This window comes from Schistocerca cancellata, chromosome 1 (assembly GCF_023864275.1).
Source record: "Schistocerca cancellata isolate TAMUIC-IGC-003103 chromosome 1, iqSchCanc2.1, whole genome shotgun sequence".
Lineage (NCBI taxonomy): Eukaryota > Metazoa > Arthropoda > Insecta > Orthoptera > Acrididae > Schistocerca > Schistocerca cancellata.
Window position 1 is genome coordinate 880833484 of NC_064626.1, and position 20972 is coordinate 880854455.

Genomic DNA, 20972 nt, shown 5'->3' on the forward strand with positions numbered 1-20972 from the left:
AGGAATCAACATGGATTCCAGAAACAGCAAGCGCGTGAGACCCAACTCACTTTATTTGTTCATGAGACCCAGAAAATATTAGATATAGGCTCCCACGTAGATGCCATTTACCTTGACTCCCGGAAGGCATTCGATACAGTTCCGCACTGTCGCCTGATAAACAAACTAAGAGCCTACAGAATATCAAACAAGCTGTGTGGCTGGATTGAAGAGTTTTTAGCAAACAGAACACAGCATGTTGTTCTCAATGGAGAGACATGTACAGACGTTAAAGTAACCTCTGGTGTGCCACAGGGGAGTGTTATGGGACCATTGCTTTTCACAATATATATAAATGACCTAGTAGATTGTGTCAGAAGTTCCAATCGGCTTTTCGTGGATGATGCTGTAGTATACAGAGAAGTTGTAGCATTAGAAAATTGCAGTGAAATGCAGGAAGATTTGCAGCGGATAGGCACTTGGTGCAGGGAGTGGCGACTGACCCTTAACATAGACAAATGTAATGTATTGCGAATACATAGAAAGAAGGATCCTTTATTGTATGATTATACAAAATTAATTGTTGGTAAGGCGGGTGCCAGGTTGAGATTCATTGGGAGAGTCCTTAGAAAATGTAGTCCATCAACAAAGGAGGTGGCCTACAAAACACTCGTTCGACCTATACTTGAGTATCGCTCATCAGTGTGGGATCCGTACCAGGTCGGGTTGACAGAAGAGATAGAGAAGATCCAAAGAAGAGCGGCACATTTCGTCACAGGGTTATTTGGTAAGCGTGATAGTGTTACGGAAATGTTTAGCAAACTCAAGTGGCAGACTCTGCAAGAGAGGTGCTCTGCATCGTGGTGTAGCTTGCTGTCCAGGTTTCAAGAGGGTGCGTTTCTGGATGAGGTATCGAATATATTGCTTCCCCCTACTTATACCTCCCAAGGAGATCACAAATGTAAAATTAGAGAGATTCGAACGTGCACGGAGGCTTTCCGGTAGTCATTCTTCCCGCGAACCATATGCGACTGGAACAGGAAAGGGAGGCAATGACAGTGGCACATAAAGTGCCCTCCACCACACACCGTTGGGTGGCTTGCAGAGTATAAATGTAGATGTAAATGTAGATCCCCGCGTGCTCATTGGCTGCACTTAGCTGTGACCCTTGCAGTGTTGGAATATGTGGACACTCTCATTCAAGGTGGTTCACAGATCACCATCTAAGACCTCTCTGCACATCTTGACATCTCTGCTACCAGTGCTGACACACTCATTCAGTAGTTGGGGTACTCAAAGGTGTACACCCTCTGGGTTCTTTGACACCTAACAAAAGATCATAAAGTGCAACAAATTTCCTGCTTCAGTTTTTTTTTTTAAATCATTGCAGGTGATGAAACATAGCTTCATCACTTTGAATGAGAAAAAATGGCAATCGTGGGGTGGTACCACACCACCTCTCCTCTGAAGAAAAAGTTCAAAGCCACACCCTCAGCCAGTAAAGGCATGGCAATGACTGATATCCTCCCTCATGGTGCAATGATCAATTCTGAAGCATATTCTGCTACCCTCAGGAAATCCAAGAATGAACTTCAGTATTTTCATCACCCCAAAAATACAAATGAACTTCTCCTTCTTGATGACAACACAATACCTCACACAAGTCTGCTCACCTGAGAGGAGCTCAAGTAACTTCATTGGGCTGTTCTGCCTCATCCACGGTCTAGGTCTCTCACCTTCTGACTTCCATTTGTTTGGCACAATGAAGAGTGCACTCCATGGAAAGCAGTACATGGGTGATGGGGCATTTGCTGATGCAGCAAGGTGTTTGTTCCAGTGTTGACAATAGAGTGGTAGCATACGGGCATTCAGGCCTCCCATTAAGGTGACATAAGTCCATCACAGTAGATGGAGACTGTGTTGAAAAATAGGGTTTTGTAGTCAAAAGAGTGGTGAATAAAATAGTGTATTTGAATCCTGAATAAAACCAGCCTACTTCAGAAGAAAAATTTCATTACTTATTGAACACCACTCATAACTTGTTGAGTTTCAGTGTTCTTTCAGTTTTGTGGCAGTGCAGTCTGACTCTGGTTGTGTTTTCCATTATAATGATTATAGTTCCTCTGCCAGAATGTCAAAAATTGTAAATCACTGCCATTGGGCTTAAGAAGTGTTTTATACATCTGTATTATCCATGTATGTGTACACTATATTATGCATTATTCTAATTGTGTTTTGGTGTTGGCACTAATTACAGCCTACACTTGGGTTCTTAACTGTCAATAGTTGTTTCAATTGATATTATCAGATTTTCATAAATATTTATTCTGAAATCTGAAAGTCTCTTGTTTTTGTAAACTTGTGTGTAACCTGGAGTTGTCTGTTTTCATATTTTTATTATTGTGTATACCTTATACATTTCCATGTTTTAGGGGAGTTTTTCAGATGTTTTAATTACCAGGTATGACCAGTTTAATGCCCTGGGAAAAAGCTGCCAATTTACATAATCTTAACAGGTAGTATGTATATCAAGGCTTAGTAACAGAAACCACCTCCTTTTTGTAAGTTGTGTACCATAACAGTCGTTATTATAAATTTTTTTAGTGCTGGTGGAGCATGTATTTAATTCTTATATACTTGTATTAAGCTTAATGGTGATGAACGTATGTGGATTCAATTGGTTTTTGTGTTAAGAATTTGGTGTTTTTTGGAGGCTAAATAGGTTTCAGTAGTACTTTTCCACCATTCTCTCCTCACACTCTACCTAATTGCATAGTTAAGGTTACAATACAAACTCTTACCTACATTCTCTACTATTACTGTATGATTGTTGAAGGAAAGTTTTTGTAGAATGTAAATGAAGGGCTTATTTCAATAGTGGAACAAGTCCACTTTTCAAAAAAATAGAGTTACGCTCATGTACATACTCACACAAGTGGTTTGTAATTTATTTGCATAGTGGGACAGCTCCAGCTTCATCCTGCTGCCAACAGAGTGCACCTCAATGCTGACTCATTAGAGAAAGCAAGTAGGAATTTATTTCAGTAGTGGTACAAGATCCGTGTGCTTTTGTGCATTGCAGTGTTTGCTATTTCTTGTGAAGATGATGGATTCAGGACCATTATCAAGTGACTGTGATACAATTGATGATCCACTTTTTCAAATGGTTTCAGGTAAAAATAATTACTTATTTTTATCCCAGCATTATAGACATTTTGTTCCAAAAAAGGAATATTTGAGAATGAAGGTTATGTTGACAGTAACAATGAAAAATGAGGGTGTCCATCTTAATGTATTTCACATATACATGTGTTTTCAATCATGTGGTGCTGCATAAACCATAACTTGTGTTACTGTCTCTCTAGATACCAGTACCGATGATGATGAAACATCCAATGAAAGTGCAAAAAATGATGAAACAGGAGACATTGTTACTGATGCCTGTGTGAACGGTGCAGCCGCAAATATGCAGGAAAAAAGGAAGCGTACTCAAAGCAAGATGGGTGAAAGGAAAACAGACACATATGAAAAGCATATTTGAAAGAAATAAATGTAACACTGGGGAGTTACACATCACTGTAAGAAATATGATTCATGAGGTTCTCTAGACATGATTGGTAGACAAGATATTTTCAGGTACTTAGCCAGTTTCCATATTTAAACACAATATTTTGTTGATGCAGTTATCATCATCAGGTGATACAGGTAGTGGTGGAATGTGTGCTTGCAACATATAATGGAGAAAACCATGTTAGGTTTCAAAATATTGTGCTAATCATCAAGATGGATATAGACCTCAAAATAAAATTTTTGGTAAACAGCGTAACTTTACATAGTTTTTTAACAAGGCAGTGATCTTGCCTGTTGCCTGTAGCTACTTTTAACAATTTATAATATACACTCCTGGAAATTGAAATAAGAACACCGTGAATTCATTGTCCCAGGAAGGGGAAACTTTATTGACACATTCCTGGGGTCAGATACATCACATGATCACACTGACAGAACCACAGGCACATAGACACAGGCAACAGAGCATGCACAATGTCGGCACTAGTACAGTGTATATCCACCTTTCGCAGCAATGCAGCCTGCTATTCTCCCATGGAGACGATCGTAGAGATGCTGGATGTAGTCCTGTGGAACGGCTTGCCATGCCATTTCCACCTGGCGCCTCAGTTGGACCAGCGTTCATGCTGGACGTGCAGACCGCGTGAGACAACGCTTCATCCAGTCCCAAACATGCTCAATGGGGGACAGATCCGGAGATCTTACTGGCCAGGGTAGTTGACTTACACCTTCTAGAGCACGTTGGGTGGCACGGGATACATGCGGACGTGCATTGTCCTGTTGGAACAGCAAGTTCCCTTGCCGGTTTAGGAATGGTAGAACGATGGGTTCAATGACGGTTTGGATGTACCGTGCACTATTCAGTGTCCCCTCGACGATCACCAGTGGTGTACGGCCAGTGTAGGAGATCGCTCCCCACACCATGATGCCGGGTGTTGGCCCTGTGTGCCTCGGTCGTAAGCAGTCCTGATTGTGGCGCTCACCTGCACGGCGCCAAACACGCATACGACCATCATTGGCACCAAGGCAGAAGCGACTCTCATCGCTGAAGACGACACGTCTCCATTCATCCCTCCATTCACGCCTGTCGCGACACCACTGGAGGCGGGCTGCACGATGTTGGGGCGTGAGCGGAAGACGGCCTAACGGTGTGCGGGACCGTAGCCCAGCTTCATGGAGACGGTTGCAAATGGTCCTCGCCGATACCCCAGGAGCAACAGTGTCCCTAATATGCTGGGAAGTGGCGGTGCGGTCCCCTACGGCACTGCATAGGATCCTACGGTCTTGGCGTGCATCCGTGCGTCGCTGCGGTCCGGTCCCAGGTCGACGGGCACGTGCACCTTCCGCCGACCACTGGCGACAACATCGATGTACTGTGGAGACCTCATGCCCCACGTGTTGAGCAATTCGGTGGTACGTCCACCCGGCCTCCCGCATGCCCACTATACGCCCTCGCTCAAAGTCCGTCAACTGCACATACGGTTCACGTCCACGCTGTCGCGGCATGCTACCAATGTTAAAGACCGCGATGGAGCTCCGTATGCCACGGCAAACTGGCTGACACTGACGGCGGCGGTGCACAAATGCTGCGCAGCTAGCGCCATTCGACGGTCAACACCGCGGTTCCTGGTGTGTCCGCTGTGCCGTGCGTGTGATCATTGCTTGTACAGCCCTCTCGCAGTGTCCGGAGCAAGTATGGTGGGTCTGACACACCGGTGTCAATGTGTTCTTTTTTCCATTTCCAGGAGTGTAGCATAGGATATTAAAGATGCATCTAAAACAGACTTTACAAGAAAATTTGCTGAAATGTGCCACTTAAATTGTAGCTCCTGTATCATTAAAAACTAATAGGATGACCCAGGGTAAACATTTGTTCAAGAAATTTTGTTAAAAAGAAGACAAATATTTTTATTTTGAGATTGCAATGCAATATCATGTACCTTTCTGAAAAAAAAAAATTTCAGTTGCTTACAAGGAGTAATATAAAGGTGGTTGAAAAATCTTGACACTATCCTGACATCACTACAATACTTTTTCCCTAGAGGGTGGTACAGCATTCAACAGGCTGTGTGTGAAATTGCAAGTCATTTCACCAAACAGCTGACTATAGACTGCTGATTTGAATAAGGTTTCCTATGCAAGAACTGATGCAAATATTTATTTTCTTTTCTGATTTTTTAGTAGTAGTACATATATGATAGTTACTGTACGCAAAATAATAATTTCACTAAAACTTTATTATGCACAGGGATGTTCTCTGATACTGATGATACTGGTATGGTATATTTAGTTCTGATGCAAATATCTTATTTAAAGAAATATTCACAATTTATGGTATCTGCAGAATATGTGCATTTCAAAATTCCATAGCGTTAAAAATTATTTGTTTTAGGATTGAACTAACATATCTAGAAGCTCTCGCTCTCCTCTCTCAAGCAAATATTGTACTTTTTTCTGTAAACACACTATTTCTAAAGTTAACAGTACCATGAAGAGGATAGATTGCTACTCACCATGAAGATGACACCATGAGTTGTAGACAAGGACAATGAAAAGACTGTTACATATTGAGCTTTTAGCCAAAGCCTTCTTTGAAAATGGAAACACACACACATTCACACAAGTAGGCAAACTTCATGCAAATATGACTGCTATCTCTGGCCCCTACAGCCAGAATGTAGCTCTTTCATTGACTAAAAGCAGCATCATGGAGTAGGGCATGGACGTGGGAGGGATAGCAGGATATATGGATGGGGGAGAGAGAGGGCTGTTTGGCAGGGTGTGCAGAGACAAGATGGTAGTGGGACAAGGCTGCTAGGTACATCATCAGGATGCTTTAGGGAGGGAGAATGTGAGGGTCTCCCAAAGGCCTTCAAAAACAGGCACTAACCCCCAGACATAGTCCAAAAACAGATTTCCTATGCCATATCCTCACATACCACCATTTCTCTGACCACCCCCAAGAAAAGCTACCAAGGAGCACCCCATCTGTCATTCAATATCACCTCAGACTGGAACAACTGAACCACATCTTCCATCTGAGCTTTGATTGTCTATCATCAACCCCTGATATGAGGGACATTCTATCCAAGATCCTTCCTACCCCTTCTAAAGCAGTGTTCTGCCACCCACCCAACCTCAACAGCATCTTAGTCCATCTCGATACCACTTCTAATCCCTATCCCTGTGGAAGACCCAGGTGCAATCCCTACTCAGTCCACCCACCCAGCAATTACTGTACAAGTCCAGTGACAGGCTTACCTTATCCATCAGAGGTTGAGCAATCTATGAAAGTAGGCATGTCATATACCACCTTTCCTGCAGTCACTGCACAGCCTTTTATACTGATATGGCTACCAGCCAGCTCTCCACAACGATGGATGGCCACTGCCAAACTGTGGCCAACAGCAAAGTGGACACCACTGTGGGGCAATATGCAGCTGAACATAAAATGCTCAATTTCAATGGTTGCTTCACACTCTGGGTCACTTGGAACCCCCTGTACTCTACAAGTTTCTCTGAACTGCATCCTTACAACACATTCTCTACTCCCATAATTATCCCAGCCTCAACCTATGATAACTTTCTGTACCAACACCCTCCTCCCAACATTTTCTGCCCCCTCTGTCCTATCACCTCCTCCCTATCCATGTCCTCTCATCTTCACTGTGCACCACTCTCTGCCAACGCATCCACTAATTTTGTTCGTCTTCTTTCTCTGTTTCTTTCCTTTTCTCCTGACACCCTCCCCTCCTCCCCCTCCCAACGTTGTGCCTAGCAGCCTAAAACGTTTAATTGAACTTTGGCAATCCCCATGGACATTAAACAGCCATCCCATAAAACAATTATGATAACTTTGCCATATACAACACTTCTCCACTGCCTGTTGTATCTCTGTTTCTTTTAATTTTCCTATATTTTATTTCAGTATCTAAAATGGAATAGCATAGTATTTTCTCAGTTTGTAATTTCTGTAATAGGCACATCTAAAAACTGGTGTACAATAGTAGTTGGAGGCTTGCATTTGTTATGCAAACATTGTGTAGTCAGTATCAAGTCATAGTTGGACAGCTTAAGTGTACAGTTACTATGTACTAGTCAGTCAGGGCCCAGCAGTGAACTTGTAAACAATCTTTGTTTCATCATGTAATTTTTAATGAGTTTGCATCTGCTAGCCAAGCAGTAATGTTGCTGTTTTATCAGTCAGTTACTGCTCAGCTGTTGAAATGTAAAGTTATTATGCTTCCACTTGAAAGATTCTGTTAAACCACTCATAGTTTACATGAAGAATTAATCTACGAAATGTTAAAATAACTAATTACAGGCTGACCATCACAGTAGTAAGCAGTATCAATAAATATGAAGAGATCAAAATGTACTGTCTGCAGTGTTGTGTACATTGTTTAACAACTGTGCACTGTCTGATGTTGGAAGTTGGTATATAGATGAGCCTGAAATTGACAAGATTTTAAGGATTCAAAAGAATGTTCTGACTGCATTCTGCATTAAGAATTGCACATAAGAAAGCTCTGTGCAAGATGGGTCCTGCATTTACTCCCTGCTGATCAGAAATGAATTCACACAACAATTTCTGGACCGTATTTAACACATACACCTATCTGTAAAAACAAAAGTAATGTTCTTCATCATTATGTCACAATGGATAAAACACAGAGTCACCCACTATATAACAGAATGACAACAACAATGAAAACAGTGGACAGAAGCCATTTCTTCAGCTGTGTGGAAGATGAAGAGAGTGTCAACTGCAGAAAGGAAACTGGTATTTTGGTGTATAAGAGGAGTTCTGTAAACTGTTTGTCTTCAAAAAGGTAAATGAAAACATGGGTAGATTATTGTAACCTTCTAACAAATCTGGATATCAAAATTCAGGACAAATGACTTGGTCTGCAGAAGAAGAAATGTCATATTACATTAAGACAATCCATATACCAATAAAAATGACTTGGCAATGGGAAAATTCTGTGATCTGTACAACTTCCACCCTATTCCCTGTTTTGGCTCTCTCAGGGTTATGTTTCCTCCCAAAATTCAAAGTTCTTCTTACTGATCAGGAAGACCAAGCAAAAGTGATTTTAGTTGTAGATATGTATTTGGTAGTGTCACTAAAGGGGTGGAATAATGTCACTGCAACATAAAGTGGGTAAGGTGTATCAGTGTTAAAAGAGATAATGTTAAAAATAGACAGGATGTGAAATAAAAAATTCTCATTTTCACCATCAGGCTGAGAAGTTTTCAGACCATCTGCCTAATATCTCTACTGCTTCCTGACTCCTACACTTATTTTGTGTGGTAAGATTGGATCTTTTCAGTGGCGAAGATTCAGAAACCAAAATAATACATATGCATCAGTGCACTGGTGGCTGCTTGTATAGTACTAAATTTTGTGGTTGATATTAGTTTTCTTTTACTCTACATCATGATACTACAATTAAAAATGAAAATCAGAATGATATCTGACACATTGTCTACATCTGAGACTGTTCAGTCAATGCTGATCAAATAATTGGAAGTAATATTTGATTTAGATTTCCTTACCAAATGCAGCCCCTCCATGGTATCTGCTCCATATTCAGTTATTATTATTGGCTTGTTATACTTTGTCCTCCAGTTGCCAATTTCCATCACTAATTGTGGCAGAATGGTCTCTGTAAGTCCTCCATTCTCATACCACCCTAGGTAGCGGTTAACTCCAATGATGTCCAAAAACTGACTCTGCAAAATTCAGACACCAGTATTATTTCCACTGTCAGAAAGTAATAAACACAATGAAGTGATTAAAATCAGAATGGTGTTAAACAAGCAAATCAGTAAATTTAAATGAATCATATCTGCTGGTTTCCTTGAAGAGGTATCTGGCATATAAAAAGTATTTTGATATACATTTTGTATGGTATATTTCAGTCATAGTTGTTTTTATAATTAGGTGATCTCATAAATAAAACACATTTCAGGAAAGATCAGTGCAATACTGGAAGACTACATAGATGCTGTGTTTTAACTCATGCCTCTTACTGAATATAAAGTTTTTCCATTTTAATGTTATTTATGGTATAAGTATGTAATGTCTTCCTGTAACACTACAAAATCATGAAAACAGTACTCACATAAAGGCCTAGTAAAAAATTTTAGAACTTATGTTACACTTGCCTATGAGTGATACAAATAAAGAATTACAGATTTAAACTAATGCAAATTTGCTGAATCCAAAAATGAATATATTTTAATGCCACTCAAGGGTGTGATAAGAAAATCTTCATATCAAGCAAGAAATCATATCAGAGAGCAGTTTGATGTGCTTTGTAACTATTACCAACCACATTTATTTGTTTTATCAAATATCACCATTCAATATCACCATTCACTATCCACTGAAAGATACATTTAGGTCTATTGCTGACTGACACTATTCTGTATTTTTGGAGAAGTACATCAATTTTTGCAGCATATGCCATTAAAATTTGGAGTCAAGACATCTAATCCACACGGTATTATAATGTATACCACTCATATGTTACGGTATTCCACAAGAATGTGTAGAATCAGTATGGACTCCTAGCATGTGGCTATCACACAAACCAAAGATGAGCAAGACTCATCCAATAATGTGATCTTATGTTTACTCATACACCACTGACTATATTCTGGTATAGATTGCATTTATAGACACTAACAGTACAGGAACAATATCTAGCATGTACAGTACAAATACAACCATAGGCATGATGATGTGTAATATCAACAGGCACAAATGCAATGAACTGTAGATAGTTGCAACAGTAACTTCTGCCTCAGGATTTTTAGTTACTAGCAACATTCCTTCCTTCAGTGTACTACTAGAATTAAATTCCAATAAATGCAATGCCACACCTCAAGCTACTGGATGTATAAAACTAATTCCCTGCTCAGGAGGTACTTTCCTATTAGCTGAACTGGTCACCAACTAGAAATACATAATTTACCATCATTTGGGAACTAGTTGATTGTTGTGTAATTCTCATTGTGAATGAAATGGGCATTTTGTTGGAGATACCTGGTAAAAAATACCTCAACTTCATCTTCACAAAATTCTGATTTGTAACAGCACTTTAGTTGCCCCAGTACAAAACTGTAGATGATTACTTGTACCATCATCAGCCAGTTTAAGTATAAGTATCTGCTTCAATCTGTCCCAGCCATTTTCTTCATAAGTTTGTAATTTTTTTTTTGTCTTGTATTATGTCTCTCAGAGTTTCCATTTACTTTATAGGTACTCTACTGGACCATAATTCCGTATAACCATGTTTTTAGTCTGTGTCAAAATTTCAGCACTAAAAATTTGATGACATGTTTCACCCTCCTTGAATATAAGATATCATTTGGCTCTTCAATAATGTCTAGGCACTTAGAATTATGGGAAAGAAATGTGCCAGGGAGTCCTGCAGAAATTTGTTTAAAGAGTTTAAAATACTAACTGTACATAACCTGTATGTGCTGAAGATAATCATTATGGCAGTAAACAGTAACAAAACACTTAATAAAGAAATACACAATCACAACACTAGAGGTAGAGAGAGACCCCACATCATCTCTCATAGAACAACACTCTATGAGAAAAGCCCTCTCTAGGCAGGCATAAAACTACTGAATTGCTTCCATCCTAATATCTCCAAATTGCCCATTACAAAACTAAAAACGAAATTAAAATTATGGCTCCTAAACAATCCTGTATATTCAATAGATGAGTTTCTAAATTTAGTAAACTCGTATGATGGAAGACCATCTATCTAAAAATATATGTAATCTCAGATCCCCCCCAGCCTGTGGCTAAGCCATGTCTCCACTATATCCTTTCTTTCAGGAGTGCTAGTTCTGCAAGGTTCTCAGGAGAGCTTCTGTTAAGTCTGGAAGGTAGGAGACGAGGTACTGGCAGAAGTAAAGCTGTGAGGACGGGGCGTGAGTCGTGCTTGGGTAGCTCGGTTGGTGGAGCACTTGCCGCGAAAGGCAAAGGTCCCGAGTTCGAGTCTTGGTCCAGCACACAGTTTTAATCTGCCAGGAAGTTTCAGAAAAAACCTTTTTTGTAATCAGTTGATGTTGGATCAAAATAAATAAATAAACATGAATATCAGAACACCACTGTTAATATTTTACCAGTGTACAGCTTATGTACTGACATTACAGATGCATTGCAATTAACTTTCTCTGTTAATGAGGCACATGCAATGAAAAGCTGGAACTTTTTTTTTTTGAAATTCAAGTGATCTCTAGCAAGTGGACACAGCAAGGTAGTTATGCTATTATTTAAACTTACAGAACGATCGTTCTCCCAGTTTTGCTGCTGAGCAATGGTAGTTGGACGAGTTGTATCAAGACTTTTTACATGGTTGATAATTTCCCTGTAACACACATGTAACAATCTTAGTCTGATATATCAGTGCAAACTATCACATAACATGACAAAAATTTTAAAATACAAACAGCACAGAACTGTTTGCAGTCATTGGACCAGAAGTGACAAATATGCATGAAGAAATATTGTGGTATGTACGAAATAAGGAGTTTTTTTTTAGATAATTGTTCTCAACACTTTAGTAAAAGTGTCACATACAGATTTTACTTTATTGCCATTTTGCACACTCAGAGGCTGTAAATTAGATTGCAGCCTGCCATTCAACTTCAGTTTTTAAATTGGCTATAATGTGATGATAATATGAAGCAGGTTGTTTCAAAATGTCACAGAGATTAACTGATGAAGAAAATCTTGTCCAGTGAATTCCTTTGATAGATCAGAATTTATCAGAAATTAATTGAATGAAAAGAGAGAGGAAAATTATTAAGAAAGCAGAAACAAGTCAGCATGGAGAAATAGTTCAAGCAGCAATGAGAAATGATGTGCAAGCAATTAAAATAGAACAAAATAATGATATGAAACTGGGAAGTCCTAGATAAATACAGACAATGCAAGGATAACATTGCCTGACTGTGAAGATCTTAATGAGACCTTCAGTATACGGCACAAGAGAATGCTAGTCATTGCTGATGTGCCATCCACAGGTGGCCATACTGAATGTCAGGAATGGCAACTATCAAAATGAAGGTACCATTCATGGTTGGTGGGCAACTGAAGAGGTGGAAGTTCAGTATCCAGGAGGGTAGCATGCTTTGTAAATAGGAACAGATGAAGCAATTAGGATAGAATGTGTTGAGTTATGGACAAATAATGATAGTCACTTACCTCTTTGTCAAGATTGTGAAGATATCAATGAACTTGAACCAGAGGAAGGGTTTAGGTTTTCAGGTGCCAAGGAAGGTTTTCTCTAGATGAGCCATGAACAGGTTGGCATATGAGCATGAAGTGAGGGTTCTCTTGGCCATGCTACAAGTTTGTTTTCATATCTTTTCCTAAAAGGAGAAGTAATTACAGTTTAGGATGTAATTATCAAAGTATAGAAGGAGTGAGGTGTTGGTTTTTGGAATTGAGAGGGTGTTGTGAGACATAGTATTACACAATGGTAAGACAATGTGTGTGGTGGATAATGGTGTAAAGGAAGGTATCATCAACAGTTATTGAATAGGAGTCCAAGAAGTAATGGTGTGGAAATGACTAAGGTGTGGTGAAGAAAATGGTTTGTCTTTCACATGGGACCTAGGCCTTGGGTAATGAGCCAGAGGTGTTGTAATTACCAAATACTATTGGTGTCAAAATATAAATGTGGTAGAAAGAGAACTCCTAACCACTGAAAGTAGTTGCTGTTATTGAGGTAGCTTTGTTGCACACAGCAACTATACAGCCTTCACACAGTGCCAAATAGGTTTTCTCAAACAACAGCAGAAATTATGGTAACACAGATTAGCAACAGTTCAATTTATTAATGGAAATATTACACTGCTTTGTTTTAGCCTGTAGATGGAGTGTGGCAAAAGTTCACTTCCACTGACCTGACTTTAGCTCTGCTCTAATTCTGAATTCAGTGTAAGATAACTACAATCAGTTGTAGAATATCCAGATTGGCTCTTCCTGGCTGTGACTATAGACATAGTTCTAATACAGTCTTGAGGTATTGTTGACTATGTTAACACTCGGTGGACACTGATCAATTGGAGCCGTGTGCCTGCTTATATCTTTGTGTGATGGATTAATGTCCATGTGGGAAATTGCTGAGTGATTTATGGCAGGAACATAACATAGTCCATGTTGTGTGCATCCACTATGGTGTCTGATCTGCACAGGAGCATATCAGTTTTACAGATGTGTTATGGTTACGGTCTATTTAATTACATAAATAGTATGAGGGCATGCTGGAAAGTAATGCCTCTGAATTTTTTATGTGAAAATTCTTATACATTTTAAAATCGAATAAATGTTATTAATGTTCTACGTCTTTATTCTTCATGTCTACATATTTATTTGTCAACATAGTCACCTTGTGATGAACACATTTCTGCCAACAAGAGAGTAGCTTGTTGATTCCATCACTTAAGAATGTTTGACTTTGTTGAAGGAAGCACAACCTCATTTCTGCTTGCATCACTTCATTGCTATCAAAGTGAGTCCTTGAAAGTGTCCTTTAAGTTTCAGAAATAAATGAAAATTGGATGGAGGCAAATTGGGTCTCTAAGGAGGATGATCAATGAAGTTGTGGGATTTCTGTTGGGTTGTATCCCAAGGAAAACACTCATTTCTGTAAGACATGGTATAATTCATTACAGATGTCCACAGCACAGCTGCCCCCCCCCCCCCCCTCCCCCACCCACATCTCCCACTCCCGCAGTGTGGAGCATGGTTTGAGCACAGTGGAAGGGGGGACACATCTGGCAATGGAGACAGTGAGGGTGATGACAGTGATGTGATGGGGATGTCAATCTCTGGAGGTTGTTGCTGCAGGAACCACGCTGGAAGGTCAACATGGAACTCCTGTAGGTGGTGTGGGTGGAAGAGGTGTTGGCCCATACATGAAGATGGAGCAGTGGTGGAAGGGACTGTGTTCCTCATGTGATTGGCTGGCAGCATTCAAATTGTAGCCCTCCCTAGGGGGGTTTCTGTAGCTCAGAGGAGCATGTGGTCGACCCCACACAGGAGCGGGCAGGAGCAGGCAATAGATTGATGAACCAAGTCCCCGGTCAGGTGGGGTGAGTTGTCTTGCAACAGGATGAAGATGTGATTGTCGTCGATGAGGATCATGATGTTCTCCACACATTTGGGTGGGACTTCAGTTTGCAGAACCACTAGAGGGGGTAGGGAGGAGGAGGTAGAGAGAAAGGGCGAGAACCCAAGGAATGGTGTTGATTTTGATGCAGATGCATGTTTGGATGAAGGCTGTGGCAGCAGCTCTGAGAGGTCATAGGTTGAGCATGAGTCCTCAGTGTTGGGAGGCTGCATAATGTCATTGGGCATGAAAGATTCTGGGTCAAGTTGTACCAGTTTTACACGGTGGAGAGATACAGTGATTGGTGAAACTTTAACCCAGATGTGCATTGTGTTAGTGGTGTGGTTTATGACCTCTTATGGGCCTGCACAACTCTGCTGTAGACCCTGACATAAACGCAGGAACTGTGTCTAATAAATTAGATTAACATGCAGAGATTCAAAAACCTAACTAGCGAAGCACTCAGGTGAAACTAAATAATTCGCCCCTGATTAGGAACTTGTAATATCTCACAAAATCGATTTACTTTCCAACGCAAATGAAAATGCGAGAACTGTTGGTATTAGAAACATACAGAAACTCAATAAACTAAGCTATTAAAGCACACAGGTGATATTATAAAATTCGCTCCTGGTTAGGAACATGTAAAAGTCACAAAATTGGTTGCTTCCCCGTTCCTGCTTGTGTTGTGGCTTGCTACTGCTGCCTGACTGCTAAAACTTCATGGTTGAAGGCTGAGAATTTTTGTTGGGCACCTGAAAGTTTCTTTGAAAAGAACTGAAGTGATGTTACCACGTTGTTGTGGCGTTTTTGTAGGACCATGTCTACCGCAGAGTCACTGTCATCTGTGGTGATGAAAATTTCAAAATTCGAGATTGGAAGAGTGAGTGTGATGGCTCATGATCGAGTCTTTCAGGGCCTGGAAGGCTGTGCACATAGGTTCTGTCCACAGAACAAGGCGCATCCCTGAAGTTTGCTTGCTGGCAAGGGCGCTAGTGAGGGTGACCTGCTTGTCGGCTGCTGCAGGTAAATGATGACGGTAGTAGTTTATCATTCCCAGGAACCATCGGACCTCTTTGTATGTGGTAGGGAGTGGCATGAATAAGATGGATTGCACCTTCGATTCAGGAGGTGTACCCCGGCAGCTGAGACTGTATACCCTGAGAATTGGACAGATTGTTGGCATAGTTGCAGTTTGTCAGTGTTAATATCGACTTCGTTTGTTGAAAAAGTGTCCTTTACTATCGTGATGTGACGTTCATGATCCTTCGTGGATTTTCTGACGATCAGGATATCGTCAAGATGTATGAAATAGAAGTCGAACTGGAGCAAGAGGGTTGCCATGTGTGGTTGGCGTTTTCTAACCTGAATGGCAGGAAATGGTACTCATACAACCCGACAGAGGTGATAATCGCCGTTTTTGGAATGTCTTCGAGTGCGACTGGGATTTGGTGATAAGCATGTTTGCAATCCAGTACGCTGAAAATTGTAGCACCCACTAGAAGGTGAGTGAAGTCGGAAATGTTTGGTATAGGATAATTGTCCATCACAGTTCTAGCATTCAAGCATCAAACAAACGAAAGGAGCTGTCCTGATTAGTGGTGAGGTGTATGGGTTGACCAGTTGCTATCGGAGTGCTGTAAAATTCCCTCCTCAAGAAGTTCCTGTATTTGCTCGCGAACCTAGCGTAACTTGAGTGGGTTCTGGTGGAAAGCCTTGTGGCGAATACGTGAGCCCTCTGATGTGATGATGTGATGAACAGTTCCGTTTGTGACAGCGGAAACTGAATGTTCAATGACTGCGCACAGGTAGGGCGTGGTGTTGGTTGATTTATTAGAGGTGCATGGCTTGGAAGCGGCATGGTTGTCTGCTCAAGAGGGGAATGGCACATTTTCACATTTTTGTTATGTTTACAACAGCGGGGATGGCAGTTTGTGAGTGCCAAATGCGAGGCAGGTGCGAGCGGTGCACATAGAGGCTGTCTATTGTCCAGAGGTGTGCTCGGTAGTGGCAGCACTGCTGGCGGGCATGGAGGTATGGAATGAGCTGTGCGAGGAGGCACAAGAAGGGGGAATGTTTATCAACACTCTGGACAGGTGCAAACGTTGCAGGGGGGGGGGGGGGGGGGGATGTCATCGGAGCCTGGACAGCTGGATCGTCATGAGGCACGTGAGTGTCAGTTTGCAAAACAGGCGAGAAAGACGTTGAATGGAACACATTTGATGGGGGTGGAGGAGGTAGAGTAACACTATATGGTTGAGAGTGAAGTCACACAAGATAGTATGGTGTTGCTACTCTGTGTGCTGTTGTCGGCAGAGCTGTCAGGTGTGGTGGATGAAGGCTCAGGTATCAGAGCTGATGAGCGGTATGAATTGATGTGGGTGGTGATCGTGGCAAGCTCGGCCTCAGCGCATGCAAAGAGATATGTCAAAATGGCATTCTCACAGCAGAGGGTTCATATCTCGGCATCTTCTGTGAGGATGTGATTCACAGTTGCACAAGTCCTGCTTGGCAGAGCCACACATTAATGCACTAAAGAGTTAATGGCGTTTACACTCGGAGCAGGTGGTGGAGCACAGTCACACGGGATGTGAGAGTTAGAGGTGGTGAAACAGAGAACATGGAATGACATTTGGAGACAGGTGGTGGTGTGATAAGAAGTCGATTCCCAGGATCAGTTCTGCGATACCTGCCACATGAAAGATCCATGGGAGGGAGATGTTGTTAGAGAGGTGGAGTTGAAGCTCGATGGAGCCACAGGTCTGTAGATGAGTTGATGGCCCTCAGGAGAGAGCATGTGCATGTGAGGGGGCATGTGACAATCGATTTAGATACAATTGAGACATAAGCACCAGTGTCCATGAGGAAGTTGTGACTCAGAGAATAGTCTTTGGCGTAAAGGTGGATGTTCGATGGGATGGAGGCGTGGATGGAATGTAGCATGGGTTGACACTTATTGGACGATTGGCTTTTTGGTTGCTTGCATGGGGGACGGCACTGTTTTGCATTGTTGCCAAATATGGTGTGGTACCAACAGTGAGGGTGCACTTGGAGAGGAGGCAGTCGATTGCCCTCGATGTGTTTGGGTTCATACACCACGGCAGATGGTGAAGGCGTGATATGCAGTGGCTTGGTGGTGCAGCAGTTTGTGAGGTGGAGCACGGCCTGCCTCTGCCTGTGGCAGGACAAACTACCAGTGCAGGAGAGCCAACCTGTTACATGAGCTCCTGCTGGCGGCACTGGTGTGTGAGCGAACAGACGTGGGCAGCCATCCGCAGATGTGAACTGATGGATTCCAGGGCATGGGGGAGGAGATGAACCTGGAGATCTGTAGGCAGCTTTTTGACTGGCATCATCTGCTTGGTGTAGCTGGCGCCAAAGCTGGGACAGGGTGCAGTCGCCGAGATGTTCCTCGTACAGTATTTGAAGAATAGAGTGGCGTTCAATAATAGTCTGTTTTGCGAACTTGTACCTCAAAGTTATTAAGGCCACAGATCAGGTCCGTGTGTCCATTCAGTTGAGTCATGAGGCACAGGCATTTTGAATTGTCATCAGTGACATGGTACAGTTCAAACAAGTTCTCCACCAGTGCAAACCACATTGCTGGGTTGTCCTCAGATAACGGGGGCAGGGTCGGTAAGCAGCCTGGTCGGGGCTACGAAGGCACACTTACTTCTGTATCTAAGTCCCTCATATCACTTGTATGATGTGGATGCTGGACCAGAGAGGTCAACACAGACAGCACTGCGTAGGGTGAGAGCAAGCAGTCTGTCGGGGTGGATGAGAACGGCACCGAAGCACTAGGAAATGATGCTGTAGAAGTGTCTGAAGTAATGTTTGCAACATGGATGTCTGACATGGAAGGCATATCAGGCACCATGAGAAAAGTGAGCAGGTGAACGGCTGCAGCCAAAACCCCCTGAAAGTTTACTTGCAGTGGTGAGGGGGTGAAAGAGCAGACGTGCGCAGAGCAGCACAGTAAAATGTTCCCACCGGGCTGTCACCATGATGACAGATATGCGCACCCACTGCCTGATGCACATATCTCCCCCACAGCTGACGCAAGTGACACATCAACTGGCACAGTTCTACAGCAATAACGCAATGATTCAATACAACCCCTTTAGGTCTTCTTGAGAAAATTTACTGTTCCCCAATGCAAATGGTCAGCATTCGACCATGAACTCCTTGCAGTTTATGAAGCTGTGAGATACTTCCACAAGGCACTAAAGGTTGAAAGGTCAATATTTTAATTGACCATAAACCTCTCATGGACACTATTTGCAACCCTCCACAAGGACCTTCCCCCACAAAGATTCCAACATATGGACTCCAGTAACCAGAATACCACTGGCATTCAGCACGTCCAGGGGACACGCAACTACATATCATGAGTGACCTCCACAGCTTCTGCTGGACTTGGACCAAGCTTCAGCTTGGACTTGGAAGAACTAACTCCCCTGCAAGCAGATGATCCTAAAGTTCAAAACCTGCAACAGGACTCTAATTTGGCACTGATCTGGGTTCCCTCAGTCTGATATCGTGCGACATCTTGATCAGTAACCTCTGCCCCCTTGTTCCAGCTCTTCTACGATGGACAGTTTTCTCTGCCATCCACAATATTCTGCGCCCAGGTATTAAAGCTACAACATGCCTCCTCATGGAGCATTTTGATTAGCCAGGTGTCGACAATAACTGCTGTCCTTGGACATGTACATGCACACCATGTCAACAGATTAATTTTGGAAGCCATACTTGACCTCTACTGGGAAACGTCAACATACCAAAGAGACACTTCCATCACATGCAGCTCCACAATTTGAGCTCCCTACCCCTCTCTGAGAGATTGAGATACATCCTTTTCGCCATTGATCAAGCAACCACAAGGGTCAAGTTCGTATCTCTTTCAGATATCACAGCTGTTTCTGTCACTGCACTTTTGCTTCTGTGTGGATTTCACATTTTGTATGCCCCATGTCGATCACCACTGATCAGGGATGCCAGTTTGTGACCCTACCCTTCGCCAAATTATGCTGCCTTTGCAGTGAAGACATGTTCCATACAACTGTGTAACATTCACAGAGTGATGGACTGATTAAATGTTGGTACCATACCCTTAAAGCAGCTCCCATGTGCCACAGCAGTTCCCACTCAGAGGCCCTACTGTGAGTCATGCTCAGCATTTTTTTGGCTCACAAAAATGACCTGAACTCTTCCCTTGCTGATATCCTCTGTGGAAGAGCTTAGTTGTACCTGTGGAGTTTGTTAAGGATGCTGTACTTCCACCTCAGAACAAGCTCCCTGTTCTATTCAAATGTCTCTGCTCACGCATCATGAAAATAAATACACATGCAGTGCATCCTCACACACTGCTGTAAGTGTTCATACATAGTGATTGGGTTGATCTGGCACACTACGAGTTTTTGATGCTACGCGACAACACCATTTGTGCATCTCTCGAACCATCATATTCTTGTCCACATTGGGTCCTTAGCCACATGGATAACACAATGGACCTCCTTCCCAACAGGAAATGTCAGACAGTTTCCTTCAACAGAGTCAAACCTGCTTGGACACTGGGTGAGGAACATTCTACAACCACAGATGAAGATGTGGAATTGACAGATGATACCCTCACTGTGGGTAACAGTTACTTCCAGTGTTCTGTTCCCCTCTGGTGTATCCCCTGACACTATTGGCTTATGTGATGCAGCTCCTCCAGAAGAAGTGGTTAGGTTACTTGGGCATTTTGTGCTTTCTCACCACCCTCCCCTCCCAGTGCTACAGTCTTCACCATCAATAGGTTCAACATCTCCATCACGGATCTGTCCTTCAACTTTGTGATAGAGTGATCTTCATGTTAATTGCTTCTCCTGATTCTCCTGATGGCTCACACACTATTCCAGTTACTAAGTGATGCTGATAGGATAAAATCATTGCTGCCATCGATGAACATGCCAGTCCTACCATCACTGTCCCACTACTTGTGCATCCACACAAACAGGTGCACAGACCGGAGATTCCTCTTTCCCATGCAAGCAAATATCTGCAGCCACCATGCTGGTTACATGACTACATGGTCTCCAAAATTTGCATCTCCAACCTTCCCCAGTCATCAAGAAGTGATCTAGCCATGTCTCCCTTGGACAGGTGCCTTGGCATGGCTGGTTGTCCATTATTACCTGCTGTCTCTTCCAACACGACCCAATCAGCATTCCATGCTAGGGGACCTAAGGCTAGTACTGTGTATTGTCTCCTGTGCTCCACACTGCCATG

General features: G+C 42.3%; 1 protein-coding gene across 1 annotated transcript in view; it reads right to left on the bottom strand.

The window, feature by feature from the left end:
• LOC126190512 (beta-glucuronidase-like) overlaps positions 1 to 20972 on the bottom strand; it is a 155210-nt gene that overhangs the window by 19923 nt on the left and 114315 nt on the right. The window contains exons 10-11 of the mRNA XM_049931026.1: positions 11861 to 11945; positions 9109 to 9285 (exon numbers count right to left, since the gene is read on the bottom strand). Coding sequence (XP_049786983.1) covers positions 9109 to 9285; positions 11861 to 11945 — 262 coding nt within the window. The remainder of the gene's footprint in view (positions 1 to 9108; positions 9286 to 11860; positions 11946 to 20972) is intronic.